This window comes from Pholcus phalangioides, unplaced genomic scaffold (assembly GCF_987345545.1).
Source record: "Pholcus phalangioides strain wild (caught in Gottingen) unplaced genomic scaffold, Ppha-v1.0 ptg000015l_1, whole genome shotgun sequence".
NCBI lineage: Eukaryota > Metazoa > Arthropoda > Arachnida > Araneae > Pholcidae > Pholcus > Pholcus phalangioides.
The window spans coordinates 34,267,772-34,290,712 of NW_028301608.1; the positions used below are offsets into that span (position 1 = coordinate 34,267,772).

The 22,941-nt window shown below is 36.1% G+C and overlaps 2 protein-coding genes across 2 annotated transcripts in view; one reads left to right on the plus strand and one right to left on the minus strand.

Moving 5' to 3' along the window:
• Window positions 1–861: 861 nt before the first annotated feature.
• On the plus strand, window positions 862–2,094 carry LOC149075890 (importin subunit alpha-3-like). Its single transcript, XM_089242157.1, has one exon. The coding sequence runs from the start codon at window positions 862–864 to the stop codon at window positions 2,092–2,094; it is 1,233 nt and encodes a 410-aa protein (XP_089098283.1).
• A 7,788-nt stretch (window positions 2,095–9,882) lies between these two features.
• Window positions 9,883–22,941, minus strand: part of LOC149075891 (secreted frizzled-related protein 5-like) — a 140,882-nt gene continuing 127,823 nt past the window's right edge. The window contains exons 3-4 of the mRNA XM_089243386.1: window positions 14,952–15,029; window positions 9,883–12,069 (exon numbers count right to left, since the gene is read on the minus strand). Of these exons, the coding sequence (XP_089099512.1) occupies window positions 11,585–12,069; window positions 14,952–15,029 (563 nt within the window). The 3' untranslated portion in view covers window positions 9,883–11,584. The remainder of the gene's footprint in view (window positions 12,070–14,951; window positions 15,030–22,941) is intronic.

Here is a 22,941-nt window from a genome sequence, read left to right on the forward strand (position 1 = left end):
AAAATGTCGAATAAATTTAAATAACTTATTCACGATTTATCATATTCACCAATACGAGCTGGGGATAAAACATAATCTCCGGCAAATGTGATAAATTCGCAAAATTTATCAAAGTTTGAATGGATAAACTGCGATTGCCAATCAGAGCGCAATAACAGAAATAGAAAGTCAATATAAACTAATAAGACAAATCGCATTAGTACACATACAGATATACAAGCGAAGGATGGTAATTAAAAAATATAATACCGTAATAATAATAAAGATGGCAGATTCTGATTCCAAACTATCCTGACACTGGGCAGCAGCAATGTTAGAATTGGTCTTTGACCAAATAGCTATTCACAGAAATGTGGATAGTACAGCGAGAAGAAAGCAATGGCAAAGCTGGTGAAGTGCTGTTGAGCACTTTCTAAAAACACACTCTACCGCCTTCGCTATTATGATTCGACCTCACATTCTGTGATCGAAAATGCTTGTTTAGGTGTATTATATCACCTCTTAAAGTTTGTTCCATGAATTTAGTATCATCCTGCATTTTTTTCATTTGAAAGGTTCTTGAAAACTTCAACCTCGATAGTAACGACAAATTTTTGTGGAATCTTCAATGCCATTTTAACCGAGTTTCACTTCGTCATCTACTGGAATCAAATTATAAATCAGATGACAGAGTAATAATAATAATATAAAAAAATAAAACATCGATAAAATCTTACAAAAAAAAATTATAAGCCGATTCAAAGACGATATTTAGTGTAATATCCCGTCTCTTTTTTTTGGAATCATTCTTTCTTCGATTGATCAACCAATAACACTGGTGCGACAAACAACTGAAAGCCACTGCAAAATTTTAACCGTGTCATGGATCCATCGGGTAGAGTATTCGGTTCCGGTGACAGCCTGCAGCGATCCTCTGACAGTAGGCAGCAAGAATGGCTTTACAAGAAAAGTGACGTGGTGTCCAAAACTAGTGCTGATGAAGAAGAAATTCTTTTCCACGCCCATACGGTACTCACGAGAATGATCCGCAGTGACTACGACAGTGAAACACGCCGATTATGCTCTCGAGACATCACGGAAACAATCACTTCAAATGTCGACGTCTTGAAGGAAAATGTCGGTCCGGACGTCCTGATGAAAGCTTTGATAGATCTCAACGACATCGCTGCTGGAAGTCCTATGCAAGTAACAGCAATCGCACAATCTGGCGCGGTGTCGCATGTGATAAATCAGCTGCGGTCGCCTTACTTGAAGATTAACGAGTACGCTGCTTCCACCATAGCTAACGTCATTGGTCAAAACTTGATATTCAGGGACGCTGCTCTTAGACTCGCGGTAGATGCGCTCCTTCTGCCCCTTATTCAAAGTTATTGCTCTAATTCGCTTTTGCGTAATGTCTCTCGAGCCATCAAAAACTTATGTCACCACGGATGCGGCGTCGACGTACCTTTGAACGTGAATCTGAAACACGAACTAGTACCACGACTGAACGAGCTCGTTACCCATTCGGATCCAGAAATCGCGATCAACGCACTTTGGACATTCGTGTACCTTCGACGTGACGATAGAAAGCTCGATTGCATGTCGCTGGATTCGAAGTCTGTGCTCCGATTAGTCAAACTTCTCAGGCACAGAAGCGAAGAAATTTTGAAAGTCATCCTAAGCATGATCCATGAGGGGATAAGCAAGGATTACCAACACCTGTGCACCATCGTTAACAATGGCGATCTGAGCTGTTTCTTGGGACTATTGGATCATCCGAAAGTGAATATTATCGCGATGACACTTCGAGTTGTTTCAGCATTTACCAGAAACAAGCAGAACATCGAAAAACTCATCGATTCTGGAATAGCTTCGGCTACACTGCGCCTAATGTGCAACGACACCCACGAGATTATGAGCGGAGCCGTGAAATCAGTGCGGGATATAGTGGTCGGAGGCACGAATCAACAGGTCTCTTACATGATCAGTCACGGGATTTTCCAACTTTTCTTCAAGGTCCTCAGTAGGGGCAACTCGTCGCATCTCGATCAGGACATCCACGAAGTGATTGAAAAGATACAATCCACAATTGGCGGAGAGGCGCAGATCTAACTAAATAAACCATGAAAACTCAACACTCCATTGGACAAAACTGAAAATTTATATATTCGGACTGCAGATTGTCGTATTTCCCCCACGAAATCATGAGAAAATATTCAATGAACTTATGTGAATAGTCAATCACACAATCATCGATAATCATCATCTAAAATCGAGCCATTAAAGTTGCTGAGTTATCTTTTAATGAATTATTCGCCCAATTGCATTTCTTACTACAATATTTATTCCTATTTCGTAAAGAAATATCAAGAATATTATATTAAAGTGGAGAAAAATATATTTTATGTGGTCATGGTGCCTCGGCTTCAGCTAGACATTTATCATATTAATATAGAGAAATGTTGCGTTATTGACTCTATGTGAGTAAATTATTACGAAAATTAATTTTTGAAACACTTGAAAAGTGAATTTTTTTACTACTTCATGTAGAACAGATTTGCTTCGTGTAATCTGAGATTTTTGGATGACTATATTTATTTCACTTCATTCAGCATGTTCAAAATGTTGTAGAAAACAAGTGAACTTCTCAAAGCAATATACCTGGCTGGTTGTTAATGTTAGAATAAACGTATAGACAGAGTGTTTACAATTGAAGTTTTATCTTGTGAGAGGTCATAAAGGGATTAATATGGCTATATACCAGGAGTGCATTACCTTTATAGTCCGCGAGTCAGAAACCTTGCATATATATAGGGTGATCATATGAGTTGATTTTGCGAAACATTCTTGTAGTTTCGCCCGTCTTCACTTAACTGTTAGAAAAATTGTCCCGTGCTCTACGGGACAGACATATTTTTCCAATTCTTGCTCTTGAGAAAGAGGAAGATGAATTCCCCCCCCCCCCGATCCACTTTTGGCCCAGATCGCTCAGAAATTTTTATACTTTTGGTTTCGACAAAATTGAATTCAATAATTAACATGATCACCTGGATGGGGTGGGGGGGGGGGGGACATGATAAGAAAATATGGTCAAAGGGCGTCATAGGCCAAAAAAGTTTAAGGAACACTGCTATTGTGACTATATATTCTATATAGGGTGATTCAGAAAAGATGGGAAAACTTTAAGAAGTGATAGAACACATCAATACAAACAATTGTCGTCAAAGAATTCATGGTGTAACATGAAATGAAAACGCACCAGCGTGTTTCGAAACGGCCGCTCCGCAAACGTTAAAACGGCAATCCCGTTGAAATTTATGGAGGGAAAAAGAACGCCATGCGTGCAGATGTAAACATGGGGAAACCTTCAAAAAATATTTCATTCGATTACAAATTTCGTGTTTTACATCGATTACAAATTTACGAAAATTTCACTTTTACGAAATTTATTTATTGGGCATCATCTTTCCTGTTGTGGCCTTGTATTGTGTTTTTGTATTAATTTTGGGCTCAAATAGTCCATACGTTAGGGTAACGTTGTCCTACATCAAATATTCCTATTTTTAAACACTAAAGCTTGCTTGAAGCAATGAAACCCACTGGTTTTGAAGAAAATGCACTCTCACATATCCATACAAATATATTACTTTATTTATACTACGTTTACTCTAGTATTTCGTTGTCCAACAAAGAAATTACGAATCAGTAAAGGAAAAAGACTATTCCTACCCTCCTCTAGTTGCGATCCTGCCCTGCCTATAGCTCAAGAATCCCGCCTGTAGATTCGTATGACCCATCCCGGAAGCCCCTGCGAGTTTGGCTCGTGACGCATAGGTTAAGAACCTCCAACTGTAGGTGAATAAGAATGACCCATCTCTGAAGCTCCCATGACCCAAACTTGGGTCACGAGCCTCAGGGGTAAGAACCCCTGTTAAAGAATATTCCTCCAGTCTCCAGGACAGTTAGTTGTTTAACTGTTTTTCAATTCGAAGAGAAAAATAATTAACGAGTTCTCACACAAGAAATTCCCCCACCGCAATTCGCCTTCGTAACAATTCCTATATCATTAGCTACCGGGCGCAAACAAAAATAGTATCTTATATACGAGTATTCTCGATACTTGAAGAATATTAAAAGTTCAGTTATCGTTCGGGTTGCCATCTGTTACTGGCCCTTTTTGTTAACTACTACTACTTCACCAAGCACCAACTCTGGCCATATCGCTATATTGTAATTTATTGCCATTAGTGAGATGGGTTGGAAGTGAAGGCGATGTCTGTCGTTGGTCGCCTCGAGTTCGTTAGGGAAAATATCTTATCAATAAGAAATCAATATCCTCCCTTGGGTTCGAACCCGGGATTTTGACAACAACCTTCACGATGGTAGACGAGCATCTTACCACCATGCTACTCGGGCACACCACTTTCACAACTCGTGTCACTAACTGTCACAACTCGTGTGTATGCTCAAGTTTGTCATCAGGTGCTGCCATCTACCTTTAAAAATAATAGCTCAATAAAGAAAAACATGCCTCTCATTTGAATATTTCGTATCTGCGAACCTTACGGACATTAGAAATCTGACTAACCGGAGGTAATGGATCCAATGTCATTTTTGATAATGACTTATAGGCAAGTATACGATATAATTCACTGGAGACATGACTATATTTTGCTATTTCAAGCAAGGGCCATATAATAAGGGCTGTTTCATGACACGTCTGAGTCGGTACCAGCTGACGTCTTGCGTGTCATCATTGCTCAAACAGAACCGAGTGCGCCCCGCTTTGCTACCCTACTATTAAACCATACATGCACATCGTCCATATTCCTCTGCGCAACTTCCAACGAATTTGTGCATATTGGAATACGTGTGCATATCGTAATGCAAACATATTGGAATATGTATTGTGAATCTGACGTGAAGTGTTGTTTCTGTGTAAAGCTTGTTATGTGTAGTGCTGCCATGTGCCACCAACTTTTCTCACTATAACGGCGGACTGAGTACTTTTATCGTTGTAGGGCTGTTGTTCTCTGCGGCGAGATTTTTTAACGGAGGAGATCGGCTCGCCTTCGCACCTTGAAGTTGGGAACGCTTATTCCACTGAATTATTTTCAACATTATCCTCTCAATTATATTGCCATTAGTATCTGCCTATTCATTGGTTTGCTTTTTCCAACTTTTTCAAAATTTAAACTAAGAAATTTTGCATTTGCTTATGAGGTAACTTCCACTGAGAATATTTTTCTCGGACCCATTTCAGTTGAATCACGTTAATTGTTATTGGGTTGATTGAAAGTCCCATTTCAAGATAGATAATTTTTTTTTTGAACTTTCTAATAATTTTCACTTGTTTTTTTGCTTTTATTTGAATCGGGTGTAGAGCTTTTAAAAGCCTTTGACTTCGTTATTACCAAAAAAAAAAATGCAACTGTAATATAAAAACATAGAAAGCAGATATAAAAAAAAAATCCTAATATTGCAGGATCCTATTCTACCCGTCGCTATTATTCTAATTTTGAATGCTAATATTAAAAGACATTATTACTTACTATTTCTTGGATTTAATCCATTTCTTAGCTTATAGATTATAAAAGATTAAAAAAATGACACGGTCATACCTGTGATAACACCATAAACGAAAGATCCCTCACTTGAAACAGTAAAATAAGCAAATGAAATGTAAAAATAGAGAGAGCACGTTTCTCGTGTGCTGATGTCATCTGCTAAAAATGTGTTTGGACTGTGACGTCTGGCAGTAACTCCGAGAACACGCCCACTAACCCAAGGCGGGAAGCGTGACTTCAAAGGATTGAAACACGCAGCCCTTACTATATAGCCCTGATTCCATGCAGTGTGACGTGCTGAAGTACAGATTATTACTTTACAGTGTATGCACCTTATAAGCATTTCTCTGCAAAGTTTTTTACGAATTGTGGGTACGTACCGGAATGTGTATTTTGGGTGTATGTAAGGGTACGTCCATAGTGCACTGCTTCTCGCTTTATCGCTTGAACCTCTGCAGTTGCAGAAAGCGGGATGATCCAACACCTTCCATAGCAGAAAGATTTCGCGCGAAGCTTTGACGTCACTGAAGTCCTCCATTTCACCTGCAGTCATTGGATAGAGAAGGCCGTCGTACACGAAATCATTATTTTTTTTGCAATATATCCAATGACTATAAGTGAAGTGGACGACTTCAGTGACGTCACGAGTTTCGCGAGCAGATTTTCTGTTATAGAAGGTGTTGGATGATACCGCGCAATTCTAGCCGGTTGTGGATATAGTGCACCGCTCGCGGGAGCGTCTGTCTACACTCTACATCAATGTTTTCCAATGTGGGCAATATCACCCCCTGGGGGGCAAGGGAATGGTCCAAAGGAGCTATAGAATCTGCGGGTATAACATAGGATACTATAGGTTCACTTGAGGAGGGAGACGATGAGAAAAAAAAATTCCTGAAGAAGGGGCGGGGGTGATGGAAGAAAAAGTTTGGCAAGTATGCTCTACAACATGATGAGTTGGCATTATGGGGGTATCACGTGAAATCTATAATGTTTTTGATGATAACTATGTGTGTGTGTGTGTGATAATATTTATCATGAAATTAAACATGAAAGAATGACGAACGTCCATGAAACGAATAGGACTCGCATTGAAGTTGTAATGGAGTTGGTGTAATCGCTGATTATAGTTGATTAATTAATGATAATCAATCAGTGATTTTGCTTTTATTGTGATAACTAATTTTCGATTAGAAAAACGGCAATTAATCGGTACAAAATTCTGTTGGATTAAGTTTCATCGTTAATTAACTAATTAAAGACAAAACTAAATCCAACGGAATTTTGATTAATTAACGATTTGACTTTATCATGTCATAACTAATTAATGATTAGTAAAAAACTTCGTTGGATTCAGTATAATCATTACTTATCGTTAATTAATTATTAACTAAAGATTTCGCTTTTATTATGTCATAATTAATCAACGATTAGTGATAACGGTAATTAATCGTTAAGAAAAACTCCGTTGGATATACTGTTCCAATACAAAATGAATAGTTATAGAGGAAAGTAATCCATTTTAACGTGAAACGGTGAGCAGTTCAAGCGAGTAAAAGCAGTTTGAGCCGGTGAAAACAGGAAAGCGGGTGCACTATGGCCGCCCCAATGAGTTTTCACGATATTTTTTCCGCCGCAATAAAGCGAGAAGTGGTAGTGGCCCCAATGTCTTAATGTATTCATGGTTGTTCGTGTTAAACGAGTGTAGTTATCCGTTTCCTATATTTTGAAGTGAAAATGACAAACGCCTGAATTTTCATGCTGTATATATAAAGTACATGTTGGAAGTCGTCTTCTTCTCTGTGGAGAAATTTTTCAGATGTCTTGCATTCGTGGTTCAAAGTTGGAAAACTTCAACATTGAACCTTCACGTGTATATCGGGGTGCCGTAGATGAGACTTTAACAGCTCATACCCCCTTCATCATCACTCTGCCAATTAAATGCGCTAGTGCATTGAAGCCATTTTTCGTATAAGGTATATAGATATGATGACAATTTAAAAGTCATCTCACATCATCTCTAAGATGCCGAAAAATTTAGAAATGTAGGAAAACCAAGTAGAGAAACTGCAGGCTATATCTATATTAACTTAAGTAAATGTCCCACCAGGAGACCACATTACAGACAGATTTCTCTCAATATCAAATTCTAATACGGGTTTGCGCAAATGAATGACACGATTTTGAAAATTTGTATTTTCGAAACAACTACACATAATATAAATCTGTGATGCAGGATGGGCAAAAAGTCCGTAAAAACTTTGAAAATTCATAAAAACCGGAAAAACCACCGAAATAAAAACGATTTGTAGGGTTAGCATCGCTATGTCATGGGAATTTTTTTAAGACAGGAAAAAATAATTTAAAAAGAGCTGATAGGTAGCGCTGACGCACACAAATCGAAGAAAGTATACGCAAATAACGAACGGAATGCCTTCAAATAGTTTATTACAGCAGTATTCGTTCCACACGACCACCACCGCAGGGAATAACGCATTGCAGGCGATTCACAAACCCAGCAACGGCAGAGTGCATCAGGTCCGGGTGTATACATAACACCTCTCGGCGGATCGCATCTTTCAGTTCCGACAGATTGGATGGATGGGATGGATACACCCGAAATTTCAAATATCCCAATGACCAGAAGTCTGCCGGTGCCAAATCTGGAGACAGGGGAAGCCATGGGAACCTGCAATGTCTGCTAATGATTTTGTAAAATCCGAAATGCCTTGACCGGAAGAGCATTGTGACTAGTTGCTCCATCTTGCATAAACGTGACGGTAGAAAGCGCATCTCTCACGCAAACATGGCGACCTTCTCGTGCAAAAGCGTTAAATAATGCTGCGCATTCACCGTAGCCATCTTCAATCCATTTACTGGGCACTGCGTTTCAAAGAAGGACCTGTGATAAACGAACCTATGAACCCATACCACACTGTCACTTTTGGGGAATGCAATGGTTTCTGCGTGTACTCACGTGGATTAGACGTCGCTCAGATGCAATAGTTATGGGTATTAATGTCGCCCAGATGCAACAGTTATGGGTATTAACGTCGCCATGAAGCGAAAAATGATCTCCATCTGTCCACAAGATGTTAAAGACCCAGGATTCTGTTCGATTTTGGAGAAAGCCCACATCGCAAATGTTTCCCTCGGTACGGTATCCGATGGTAAAAGTTCATGACACGACTGCAATTTGTATGGGTACAGATCAAGGATTCCATGAAGAATATTGCATATCGAGGATGGTGGTAAGCCCAAGCGTCTGGCAGCTTCACGTGAACTGCTGGTCCCTGCGGCTGATTCAGAAACTAACGCTTCAATTTCGGCTGCAACACGCGGCGAACGTACCTTCCTTAAACATAGTCGTCCGGCTCTTACACGATCGTACAGTCCAGTGTCCTCAAACCGCTAAACAAGCTTTATAAGGCCTGTCACTGTTAAAGGTTTTTTTCGAGTCCTCACATTCTTCTGAACACGGAATTTACGCAAGGCAATGGTCGCTGACTCCTGGTTGCCGTAAAACAGCTTCACCAACAAAGCTTTATCCTTCGCACTCAGCATCCCTGTTCACATACATGGTTTACAACAGTGAACTGATTGTGGATTAGGAGCGCAATTTCTTACAACGTCTCATTTGCATATTTCCACCGAAGTCGCTTGCATCAGCGCTACTATAATCGGCGTTTTTTCAGTTATTTTTGTCCGTCTTAAAAAATTATCTTTCCTTTAAGGAACACACACACGCACATTTTTCTATTCAGATACTCATTTTTTTTTCTCAAAGACTATGAATATTTTATACAATTTACTTCGAGCGTAAAATTTTAATTGTTAACTATATATTTTTTTTCAAATTTTAATTTAACAACATGCGACTTTCTCAAAAATCACCTAAATTTACCATACAATTCACCACACAATTGTAGCACAAATTTATCGTGCCACAAATATTGTGCCATAATTATATTATTTATTTAAAAGTTTTTTAAAATAATTTTAATAAAAACCTCTTCGTGCTAAAGCATGTAACACCATGGTCTTGAGACACAAAGTTTCAAGAAAAAATGGTGTTCGAAAAAATGTTCCTTTGTAACGAAAAACTCAGTTTGGAGAAAAAGCAGTGTAATTGAAAACATTAGCATACATATAATGCCTGTCAGCAATTTATTTAAAATATGTTAAAACCACTTATAGTGCAGGTAGAACACTTGAACACAGACGCAGAAAATTTCATAGCATTTGCAAATTGAAAAATTCGAAAATGTGTTTTTTGGAAAATTTGCGTCCACAGACCCCCTTAAATGCTGTTTCCAATACATATAAAATTTCCAAGTCAGAAAAAAAGCGTTAAGTTTATTCATAATTACAGAAACTGAAATCATACATTTGTCATCGATAGAAGAAGAAAAAAATAGACACAAAACGGAACATTCACAAATATATTCAAGGTCCCTCATTACGACATGGTCATCATAGTCAAACTAAGTCAATAAAACATCTTGTTCATAAAATACACAACATCGAAGCGGGTTCGACGATCTAATCCCGTTTCATTAGAATCTATTGAAGTGCTAAGTTTCGATAAAAAATAGAAACACCACTGCGTGAAATATGTAGCAAATATTATATGTTGTTTCTTTTTTTTTTTTTTTTGTTTCATTAAACATACATCTGTTACGTATAAGCTATGAAAATACTCTTCTTACTATAGCTCTTTTAAATTTTCATTAAAAAAAACACATTTTACAAAGAGCAGAATTTTTTTTTTTTTTCAATACACTGTCACACAAAACGAACACAACATACACAATTACAATACTATCATTTTCAGTTTGAATTCGAAGAGTTGAATTCACAGCCACGAGTTGAAACCTTTCCTGAAAGTAGAAATATCAGAATCGATACAAAATAAGGAAGCAATGTCAATCAGATGTTATTATAAAACTACATCTTGACAGTTCCTGTGACTCCAACTGTCTATTGCAGCCGTGGGGGATTCGAAAAGGAAACCATATAGCTATACAGGGTATCCTGTAAGTCCTTTATCACATTAACCGTTTCTCAGAGAAGTATGGCGCTAATTTAAAAAATGCTCATAATGTGTTCAGAAATTACCCTGTACCTGTTTCAGGTGTGAAAATAGTGTCAGAAATAAATCTAAATTTTTAAACGGTCCCTATGTCCTGTAACTTTCAATTAAGGAGTTCTCGCCCGGTCTCTCTTGAGCACAACAAAAAAAAAAAAAATCACATGTTTTTAAGTGCAATATTCACTGTGATATTTGAATTCAAAATCGGAGAAGCGTTGGGAAAGAAGCATCGTCAATTATTTTATTTTGTTAATCCCCACCTCTGCAATTTTTGAATTCAAATATCTCAGCGAATATTGCTCTTAGAAGCATGGAATTTTTTTTGTTTGTCTCAGAAGAGAAGGAGTAACAACTTTCTAATTTGTTTATTCAGGATAAGTTGTCCATATAAAATGTATATATATATTTTTTATTTTGCGGATCGTGACAAACTCTATTTCCACTTTGAAAACCGTTGCAGAGTGATTTCTAAGCACATTTTTGAGTGATTTTTAAAAAGGAATCATACATTATACCACGGACGGTTGATGAGATAAAGGCCGAATTTGGACCCACAGGGTACCCTGTATGTTATAAAAATGACTGGATAATTATATAAAAAAAACTAAACGAGTTCTCCCATGACACAGAGAGCCGCATTTTTAACTCTTACGCTGTCAAAGTTACGCAGTTGCGTCACATATCGGTCGCCAACCGAGGGCTTTCAACGATATAATTGCCGCATTAATTTTTTTAAACCTATAATTCATTCACAATTGGGAGTTCGTGGGAAGCTCGGTTTGTTTCTTGCTGTAAAATTCACAAATCGTGCTTTTTGTAACTGCGGGAGACTTGCATGATTCATCTTGAGTGCGTGTTTTTCTTCGATATCGAGAAAAATGATAATAATATTAGCTCGTATTATCTCATTAAGTAAATCCCGTGATGTGATGACGACACGTCTTTGTTACGTAGAATGGAAAGTTGACACACCGCCCGTGACGACGGCGTGCGTGCCACTAGTTTTGCGATGGTGCTTCTTCTTGTTTTTCTTTTGCCTAGATCTTCCTGCCCTCCTCCTGCGTTCCGTAAGGTTCAGGTCCGTCGCCAAGTGGTCAGGAGTCCCGGCGACCGTCTCGGATATGATCTGAGGGTTGCTGCAGTCAATCTTTTTCATCATCTTGACGGCACCCTTGAAGGCGTTGGTGTTCTGCCATTCCATTATGAAGGTCGGCGTGAGGGAATGGTCGCCGTTCTGGTTGCCCATGATCAACAGGCGGGACTTCTTGCCTGCGTGTTTGGCGAGTTCCCCGCAGCACGTCGTCATGTTGGCGTGTTGGAGTGTCGGCCGTCTGACTTCTTTGCGACTTACACCGTCTCGAAGTTTGAGTATCCTGGCCCGTTTACAGGCGAGCTTGCTCTTCTGCAGCTTCCTTATTTTAGTCTTGATCACTGCCGAGAAGAAAAAAGATTGTTAGACATCGGTATCAAACAACGCATAATGCTATGGAACATTTCGACACAGTCCATTGGCTTGAGAGAGAGGGAATCGGGGTTCACACTGTCAATCGCATCTTACTAAATCGTGGTGAAATGCTTCATCTGGTGAAGTAAATGAGGGATCTCGAGCTTGTCAAAGAATGACTGCCCATTTATCTATTTTTGTTTTACATATACTGTATATTTATTTTCTTGATCTTCATTGTGTTTTCGTCTCTTTAGTGATCAAGACTGATCACTGAAGAGACGAAAAACATTGTCAGTATTGCGATATTAATAACTATGGAAATACAAATCTCAGAATGGAATGTTTCGATACAGTTCATTGGCTTTAATCTAATTTTCCACTTCCAATAGCATCTAGCTAATTACGTTGAAGTGCTTTATCTGATGAAGTAAATAAAGGATAGAGTTTGCCAAAGAACGACTGTCCATTTGTCATGGTGATTTGCAGTGAGTCAAATCAGCTCAATTTTTTCTTTTTATCCTCTTCAAATCCGAGCCAAAAGTGACTGTTTGACGTGGCTTTTTTGATTGATGTGTTTATTGTATGTCAAAATTGCCTTTAAAACAAATGGAAGGATCAAAAAGGAATTTTGAATAGAATATTAGTTAGGTACTCTTACACATAACGCAAAAAAATTGGGGTAGGCTGTGAGCGCCCGAGTGGCGTGGTGGTAAGATGCTCATATATCACCGTAAAGGTTGCTGTCACGGTCCTGGGTTCGAACCCGAGGAATGATATAGATAAGATGTTTTCCTTTATGAACTTGAGGTGACCTCTAATAGACAGCGCCTTCATTTCCAACTCATCTCATTAATGGCAGTAAATTGTAATATAGCCAGAGTTTGTGTGTTTTGGTGAAGTAGTAGGATAGGCTGTGTCATAGACACGTCCGCAAGTTTTGACATTAATACGTTCTTTTGCCGATTTATTTATTTATACAAAAATGTTGGCCGAGACCTAAACATGTAATTTATAAATTTAATTTTTAATTTTTAACATAATGAGCTTTGTGTCACCGAATTTTTCTTCAGAAATAGCTAACATTGTCTTTCATTTACATTACGAACCTCTCGATTTATAGCGAAAAGCAGTTTCGTTATGAAGTGGGCCTAGTGCCCAGACCGGAAGAGGTATTGAAGCCGAAAACGTGTCATTTGGATTTTTGTTAAAGGAATCTATCCGCAAACCTCGAAAATACCGAGATATTCTGAAAACTTCCATAATTATGAGCGTTTTAAGATATTGTTATGCAACGTTTTGCGAATGCTCTCAGTATCGTCAGATGATTTAAAAGACGTATCCAAGTCAAAAAGAATTGTAAAAAACATTTGAAATCGTTAAAAATGATGTTCAGAAATGTGTACATTGAAGCGAAGAGATACGTAATATTTTTTTTCTTTCTGATGCCGAAATTACTACAATACACATTATTAAATGCCAGCGGAAACCCTGATTTGAATACTGTACGAATATCATCCAATGTAATGCAGGGTGTCCGAGGTGAAAGTATCTAAAAATAACTTATATAGAGTGAAAAAAAAAACACATTTTTTTACTTATAATTTTAATTTGCATTAGAGAGGTCAACTCATAAAATTTATAGTTGAATGAAATGCATCAATGTGAAATGTGAAGATGTTTTGATTAAGCAAGATATTTGCATTGGGAAAGAAAGCAGGTATCGGGGGGGGGGGGGGATATGATTCAAGTGTTCAAACTTTTGAATGGGATGGACTATGAATTATTCAGTCCGTACTATTCATAGTCCATCTATGAATAGTACTAGACTATGAATTACTTCAATCGATTGCCTTTACAAGGGGACAACAGTAGCGATTGATAAGGGACAATTCTATGCTGTGGTGTCACAGTGACTTTTTCTCTAATAAGGTTGTTAATAAATGAAATAGCTTTCCCCGGGGGTTGTATTTGTATTTATTTGTGTTTGTGAGCACTATTAGGGGCTCTGCAATTGTCCTAACGGTGTTGTATCTGAGATATAAGCGTCACTGATTCAAATTTATCTAGTTTGGGCACACACTAAATTCTTTATTATGGCATCCACGTATTAGCTACTTTTATAGTACTTAACCGTACATAAACCTCGTAAAAATTCCTTCGATAAATTTCTAACGAATTGGTATATGCTGGAAGAGAAAAAAAAATCTTGCTGGAATGTGTTTGGAACCATGAGAAGAATCATAACACACAAACATTATACTTGTTTAGTCTAATAGAGACAGAAAAAAACATCTCAAAATTTACCATTAAAAATCAGCCATGTTCTTGTACATTGTTTTCAATAAATTCATTCGGTAAAGAAAAATTTACGTGCTGTATCAATTTATGAAAAAAAAAAAATGTAAAATGAAGCTGTGCCAACAGCTATATTGTCTTGTCATTGAAACAAGGTACATTCGACCAACTATTTAGTGCAAAAATCTATTGAAATAAAAAAACAGGTAAATACTCTATTCTTCTAGAAATTATTATTTAGTTTCCAGAAGATTAGCATTTAAAAAAAATTCTATCTTCACATAACATCTTTTTTTCATGTGGTTTTTGTTAATACCAATGCTGAGTGTACAAAAGATTTAGCAATACCTGAATTTGTTGCATTAATAATCGTGTAGTAATAAATGGATTGTTTTCTGTTAAATATAAAAAACAAGCTTTAAAATGCATGAAAAAATTTATATTTAGCTGAAATAAATTCTTTCATACATCTTCTCATCTTAAAAATACGATATTACAGCATTTAAAAAAGAGAAAAAACATTAATATCTATAGAGCTATCAGTAATTAACTTAATGAAGTATATAATTACCAAAATCTGCTCTGCAGTAGTTATCGATTATGTTTTCATATGTGTCTGGTTGGTTACAAGCACTGCATGACTGGGGTTCTGCAAATAAGAATCATATGATAAATTCAGAATACGAAAGTGTATAAAAACACATTCAGTTCAGTATAAATTTGAAAAAAAAAATAGTACAGGAAAATATGGGCATAAACGTTATAAATCGAAAAATAATAAAAATGAGTATGTGGGGAGATGTGCATTCAATTTTCGCCATCTCGAATTACAGGATATTTCTGAATGGACTTCGGAAGGGATTTCCGAGTTGTTTTTGTGTATCATTCTTGTTGTAATTTTCATAAGTTGAGGAACCTAGGTTAAAATTTCGTGGTACCCCTCCCCTCTCATTATGGCTTTCCCCCTTAACTTCAACTAGTTAATTATTAGAAAATAGTAATTTTTTAAATCCAAATAATTCCTCATAACAATAACATAATGCAATTGTTAATCCAAAATTTTTCATTTTGAAACACAATTTGAAGACAATTTTTCTCATCTCAGATCAAAAACGAAGCAAAAAGTCTCAAAAGGAAAACACCGCCAACATAACACCCCCACAATGAACTGCACAAACAATACAATTTATATACTTTTAGGGGCTCTAAATCGATTTTCAAGTGCAATAAAACCTCGATATAACGATACTCTGCGAACCAAGAAGAAATATCTTTATAGAGATGTTACCGTGGTATCAAAAGGTAGCATAGTATCATCAGGTGCCGCCGAATTTATACTGTTGTTGGCATCTCTTCTGAATTGGTGTGAGTACCACCGTCAAATACATTGCTAGTGTTTATTCACAGCAAAAAATTGTAATTGATTAGTTGATGAATACAATTTGTTAAGTTGTTTTTCACCCTGAAATGTAGTTTACTGCACAATACTTTTATGCATTACACGGAAAGTAGCTTTAACCCAATTTCATTAACACTTAACGGCTTGATAGTGAAAAATAGCGACGCTAGTAGACACCCTCGACAGAACAAAAACTGGTTAGGAATTTCAAAACGTATTGAAGGCGATTTCAAATCAAATCAAATTTATTCATTTTACACATACACAGAGATTTAACATTAGTTTTGTTTGTTAAACATATTTATCATCCATAGTCTGTGATGCCTGGACGGAGGATTAAAAATTCACACGATAATTAAAGAATAAAATATATAAAACATACGACATGAACACAAACATTAAAAAAAACACATAGGGAAATTAAATTGCGCTGTAATTGGGATATGATTTGAGAAAGATTCTGGTCTCGATCCGAAATCTCCCACAAACTCTGAATACAGTGCGGATGAAGCAAAAAATTAATCTATCGCACTAGCGCCATTGTGAGCATAGACAGTAAGACTTCTTTCTACATCGGCTGGGCACAAACTATTTAACAAAATTAGGTCATGGCGAAGTAGAAAAGCCTGCTTATGCCTGCGAAAATTAGAAATTGTGTCCAGATTTTCGTACGAGCATAACAGATTCACTATTTTGAGAGCTCAGTGGAAAATACAGTTTGTCACCCATTTTGGCGTTAAACTCACCCGCAATCACTATATACATATAATTTTCACAAAGAATAGTAGCAAAAGATAAAAACTTCATTATTCCAATAAACATTCTAAGCCCAATTTATGAAAATTTTATTCGTTTTATTTAAAAGTATGAACCATTATCACTCGATTTTGAGCTCCCATAATTAACTTTTACAAGGTATATTTTGTTTCGCAGAAATTGATGAAAACGATATAGTTACTTGTTTAAACTATTCCAAATTATTCCCTGAGAATTATTCGAAATTGTTGGCAACAGTTTTGCGTTAGAAACCGAAATTTTGCAATTTTGATTTAGATTGTGACTATATTCAAAAAGTATTCATGAAGTTGTATTCACTCACTTCTTATGAGCGAAAAATCCCAACTCTCAAAAAAGAATCATCAAGAAAGTCGCAAAAGGTAAGAATTTCAACTACTGATGTCTTGAAGAATTTCCATTCTAATGTTTAGTAGGTATATTTCTTTCGTGGAATAAATAAACAGGCAAAATTTTAATAATTCACATTCGCTTTAGGAAAAATTTTATATTTGCCCAAATTACAGAAATGAAACTAGCTTATCACATCTCGATTTTCTTCTCTTTTTTTTGCTGATATTTATTCATAGTTTACTTCAATTTTTGAAGAAAAAATTCAAGAGAATTTTATTCCTTTGAGGCATTTGAAATATTTCCTATATAGATACTCTTTCGTTCAACTTATATGTATCCGTATGTAAAAAAAAAACATATTCGACAAAATTTTTTTTCATAATGTACATTTTTCTATCCATATGTATACATGGAAAGAAAGTAATTTCAGAAACGTGTGTCAAAATGTTCCATGGTATATTATCGTACTCGAAATCTGCTACACATTACAAACACACGATGTCCCATAAATTCGTGAATAAATGAAAATTCATAAAAATAAAAGGAATTAGTATATTTAAATGTGGATTACTTAAAATTCCCTCATAGGGGGCATATTTTTTCGGTACAGAAAAAAAGGCTCAAATTTTTGTCGATAGGAGACGTTGCACGAGAGCAAATAACAGAATTGTATTTTCCGCCTTTCTTTAATCTCTTCTGTATCCGAAACGTTCGTAAAGCTTCATAACGGCGATTCGTGGGTAAGGATGTTTTCATCCACCAATGTCAACATCACAATGAAAATCTCATGAATGTTCCAGTAACAGGAAAATTCAGAAATGAGGTATATACATATTTGCATATTATAGGAATTAATTTGCATATTCCGAGTAATTTGCTTTCATGCAGCGTCCTCCATCAACAAAAACTTTGAAAAAAAAAATTTCTGTACCAAAACAAAAAATCGCTAAAAACAGCATTCTAATATACTAATTCCTTCGATCTTTTTATGAATTTTTAATTTATTTACGAATTTATGAATCACCTTGAATAACAAAATCCTTTTATCACATTACGAACTCATAAAGTAACAAGCGAATATATCTCTTCGCGATAAATTTTTATATTTACCTCCATACTAAAATAAATCTAATATTTAAATAATATTTAACACATCAAATTTAAATTTAAAATATTTTAAGATAAATGAAAATAAATTTTATTTTTATATAAATTTCAATTTGCATGTGAATTTTAAAAATATTCACATTTCATAATCATAATTAATTTTTTTTTAATGAATTTTAAAAATATTTTAAAATATATATAGGAAATGTATATTTCCTATCTGGATATCATGCTGAGGTGAACTCGAAAAGAAAAGTCATCTCGTCTCCACCGGGACTCTTACCAAGGCCCTGTTGCATACCGGGAAAGCATGCTGCCATCTATCTAAATCACTGGCGACACGACCCCTGTCTTCTTTATTTTAAAACAAATTTTTTCTTTCACAGAAATTATTCATGTGTTTTCCTCCTTCTTTCATATTTCACTTCAACTTAAAAGGAAAAATTATAGCTCTTGAAAAAAACATTCGGTATATACATGGTGTTTTGTAAGTGCTAATGCGGCCTTTACCTCATCAACCGCCTGTCGTAGAGGTATGGTTCCAATTTAAAAAAAGCTCAAAAAAAGCATTCAAATTTTTATACGGTTCCTTTATCCTCTAACTTCCAATCAGGAAGGAAGTTGTTGCCCTGTTTTTTCTGACCCCCCCCCCCCCCTCAAAAAAAAACAAACATGTTTCTTTCCCAGTGCAATATTCATTCAGATATTTTCCTTCAAAAATCTGAGAAAAGTTGGGAAATACCGGCGAAAAATAACGGATAATACTTGTTCCTCTTACTCATTCTGTACTTTCCAATTTTTTCTCCGATTTTCAAATTTGAATATCTCTGCGAATATTACACTTAAAATATAGGATCGCTTTTGTTATGCTTGGAATAGACAGGGCAACAGCTTTCTAATTGGAAATTAGAGGACAAGGGAACCGTTGAAAAATTTGCATTCTTTATTTTCTGACACACTGAATTTTCACTATCAAAACTAGTATGGAGTAATTTTTTTGAACACATTTTGAGCATCGTTTAAATTGAAAACCATACTTCTACAACAACGGGTTGATGAGCTAATGGCCGCATTAGCACTTACAGAACACCCTGTAGATATTTCTTTCAGCTTAATATTATATGACTTATTATCATACTGAAAATCTTCTGTACATTACAAACATATTGCACTCAATCCTTTTACCATACTTACGTTGTCATATAGAAATAGGCGAATGTTTATCTTCGTAATAATGATGGAGTACATCGATTTCAAGCATTAAATCCCATCTTGTTAGCAAATAAAAGTAAAAAAAGGCAATATGCTTCGAAAACGGAGAGAACCATATATTTGCAGTTACTACCTACAAACATTTCCATTCATAGAAGACATATCGAGTTGAATTCATTCAATTGAACGAAACTATAAGATATTATCAGATTAACCGTTGTCCGTTGATGATAAAAATTGCTTTTTATTACAGCTTATCAGGTTCGAAACATCATTAGCCGTCTAAACCGCTGATACAGATGTGGAGAGATGCTGTAAAGATGAAATCAAATTATTCAGCTCTCTCCAAATACAGAACCAAATTTCATTTGATGGGACCCTTTTTCCTTTTATTTCCGAAGACGAATTCGCTTGGAAGTCGTAAGTTGATTTGGCCTCTCACCAGGCCCCTGGTTTTGCTTCTAGATCCGACGGAAAGCCCCGACTCTTCTGTGGCGATACATTTTCCTCCCGGACTTTCTTCAATTTTCCTTTGGTCCATGGAACGAAGCGAAGTGGTATGTTTTCTACCCGAGTCCATTTTGGGGATCTCGAAGTAATTCAATCAAGACCGCATCACTCTTCATTTGAAAGAAGCTTCCATCCGTAAAGAGTCCTTCATAGCGTTGGAACAATGGAAATAATGGCCGAATTTCGTAGATGTTTGGAGAAACCCTTTCTGACGGGGGAAATGAACTGCTTATTTTTATGGATACGAGATATATATCTGACGGATAAACGAATTAGATTTCTCTAAGAAGGGTCGCAGATGAATCATTCGATGAACACGAGAGGGATTGCAAGTTTTATGCCAAAAAAAATGCTATTCTTTTTTGGTAAAACGTGACTACAACCGTTTCATTAATTAACACTATGTTGCTCATTACAGGAAAGGCATTGTGCTCAGATGTCAGACATGTATTAAGGCTGGGATCTTCATGAATGAATATACAGGGTGATCCATTAGTCGCTAGACTTTTAAAAACGTAAGGTTTTAAATATGTACAAAAATGCGGTTTTCACAGATATGCTTCGAAAAATATATAGTATTTTATTTTTCATAATAAGGAAAAAAAACTACGAATATTTACATTTCTGTTCGATAGATGGCGCTAATGTTTATGTCAAAAAAGTACCTGGCGCATTTCACAAGCAGATGACATTGCGTAACATCCGGGCAAGGCTGTTGCTCAGATTTTTTTTCCAGATTAAGACTTTGCTGTGGGAATCATTTATGTTCAAATATTCGATACAACTTTATCTGCAGATATGTCATCGTTGCAAGAAAAGACCTGATTAGTTTAACTGTTTTATAAAACGTGGAATCCGTTCGCAAGTCAACTGTGCGTTGCAATTGAACAATGCGGGGGTGTTAAAATTGGAAAAGGATCGATGACAATTGCAGCATTGAAAATGCTGTAAAAGTTGGAGGGAAAAAAGCTCTTTGGAAGAAATGTCCAAGAAGTGGGAGGTCCAAAAATGTTCACTTCGTGAAGGAGGTGAAACACTACTCCTACACATAATCGACATCGTCATCAGCACGTGGTGAATTCAGTGCACGTGCAATTTCACGGCGTACCAGAATTTAATATGGATGTGTGTGGCGATCTCTTAGGATCATTCTCAAGGAATATCCGTGCAAAATTCAACATGTGCAATATCTGAAACCAACTGATTTTACAGCACGCGAGAATTTTGCAAATTGGGCTTTCTTGAAAATCTAAGATGATTCAGACCGGCTTTCAAATGTCTTGGAGACAGACGACGAAGCACACTTTTCACTAAGTACACGCAAAAGGTCCGCATATGGGCAACAGAGACACCACATGCAGCGGTGGAAAAATCTCTTCATGACTATCAACAATCGTTATCAGCAGGAAAGTGCAATTCGGGTATAGATAACAAGAGTAGAGCAGTGCAATTCAGTAGCCATGCCTATACCATCCAGTGCAACTGATCCATCTCCGAACAGAATTCCAATCATAAAACTGATTTTTGGCTCATAGAATGAATTATCTTCAGAAGTATTCCTTAGTTATTGTCGCGTAGTCAGTACTTCAAAGTAATGTTAACAAGAAGCATGTACGATGGTATATATAAGTGGTTATTAATCCATCCTTAATTCAATTCTCAGAGATAGAAAGAAAAAACAGGCGTTTTCGAGAATTTTGTTGATGTTATAACGGAAGTTCCTAATTTCAAAAACTCGCAACAAACGGATATTTTTTGTATCTATAATATTAAAATTTTTCCCATTCATTGGCAAATTACTCGTTATAGCGAGATTCTCGTTATAAATAATGCCGTACTGGATACAACGAACTTCCACTGGGGGGGATTCATTTATTCTATTTACTGAAAAAAATATAATACTATTATTTTTGTATGTAGGATCCCTTTACAAGTGGGATTAGTCGGAATATTATCTGATCTGCTCAAAACATAGGTTTTTCTATGTTGTTCTTGTTCTATACAAATATCTATGCCGTGCCATATTATTTCGGATGAAAACAAAGTGGCAAACGAAGAAAAGAAACACGCCTTATTCAATATCAGACATTATTTACGTATGGGCCACTGAGACGAAATAATACGTTGTACGTTCTTAACTTATGCCAAAAATATCGTAGCTGATAACATCTTCACGGTAACGAAGCCTGACACAGAAACGTCAACAAAGAGCGCCAGGCAAGGATAACAAATGAATTGGTAATACTATATATCAAGGAAGAAAAAAAACTGCCGAAGACATTCCCCCTAATAAAAACATATTATCATGGGCATGATTAAATGACGAATGGTGAGAAAATGTTCGCCGTATACGAAGCTCTATGAAAAAAAAACAACAAAAAAAACACGGTCTATTGATCTCTATTAGAAAAATTAAATTATATTCATCTTAGAGAGAACTTTTGGCTTTGCTATATTAAAAAAAAACCCAACTATTATCTTGGACAAACGATAATTATCACAAAATAGGTGATAATTATTCTTTCCCTGAATATCGTTTCAGTTCCAGCGCCTGTTTCCCGAATAGGCCAATAGGAACAGGTCACAAATTTTAAGAGGCTCTCGAAATTCTAAAATTTACAAGTTTTTTCTGCATAATTACTTTCCTCATCTTGTTGAATTTTTCAATGTAAAATTAGATATCCCGATGAAGTTGCGAAGAGAGAAAATGCCATAAGATACTTCAGAATTGAATTTGATAGTAATTATTCATAATTGTCATATAATAATACCCTGTAACTACGCCTTATAGAATGATGACAGCTGAGCCGAAACTCGCGGTTGAAAAAATTTTTTTTGATTGATTTGTGTATGTATGCCAAAATTTCATTTAGAAATATTTTTAAGTTAATTAATTAATTTGGGGCGGTGTCTTTATTCGGACCATTTAAGTTAGGTACACATATATATGTGAACTTCAGGTCTTAACTTGAAAAAATAATCATTATAAAACCATTTAAAACTATGAAAAAATTATGTGTATATCTCTGGAGTGAAGAGGATATATATGTATATAAATGTCGAAAAAAATTCAGTTTGCCCAGAACCCTGAATTATTAAGAACGAGCACTCTTTAGTTCAAACAAAAACACATGCTGTTTGTTTTAGAAATATCTAACACGATTTCTCTAGTCTTCAAACTGAAAGAAGTATCTCATCACTTTGC

Bases quoted from the DNA above. Each gene is read 5' to 3' on its own strand.
- LOC149075890 (XM_089242157.1), top strand. From the start codon at position 862: ATGGATCCATCGGGTAGAGTATTCGGTTCCGGTGACAGCCTGCAGCGA.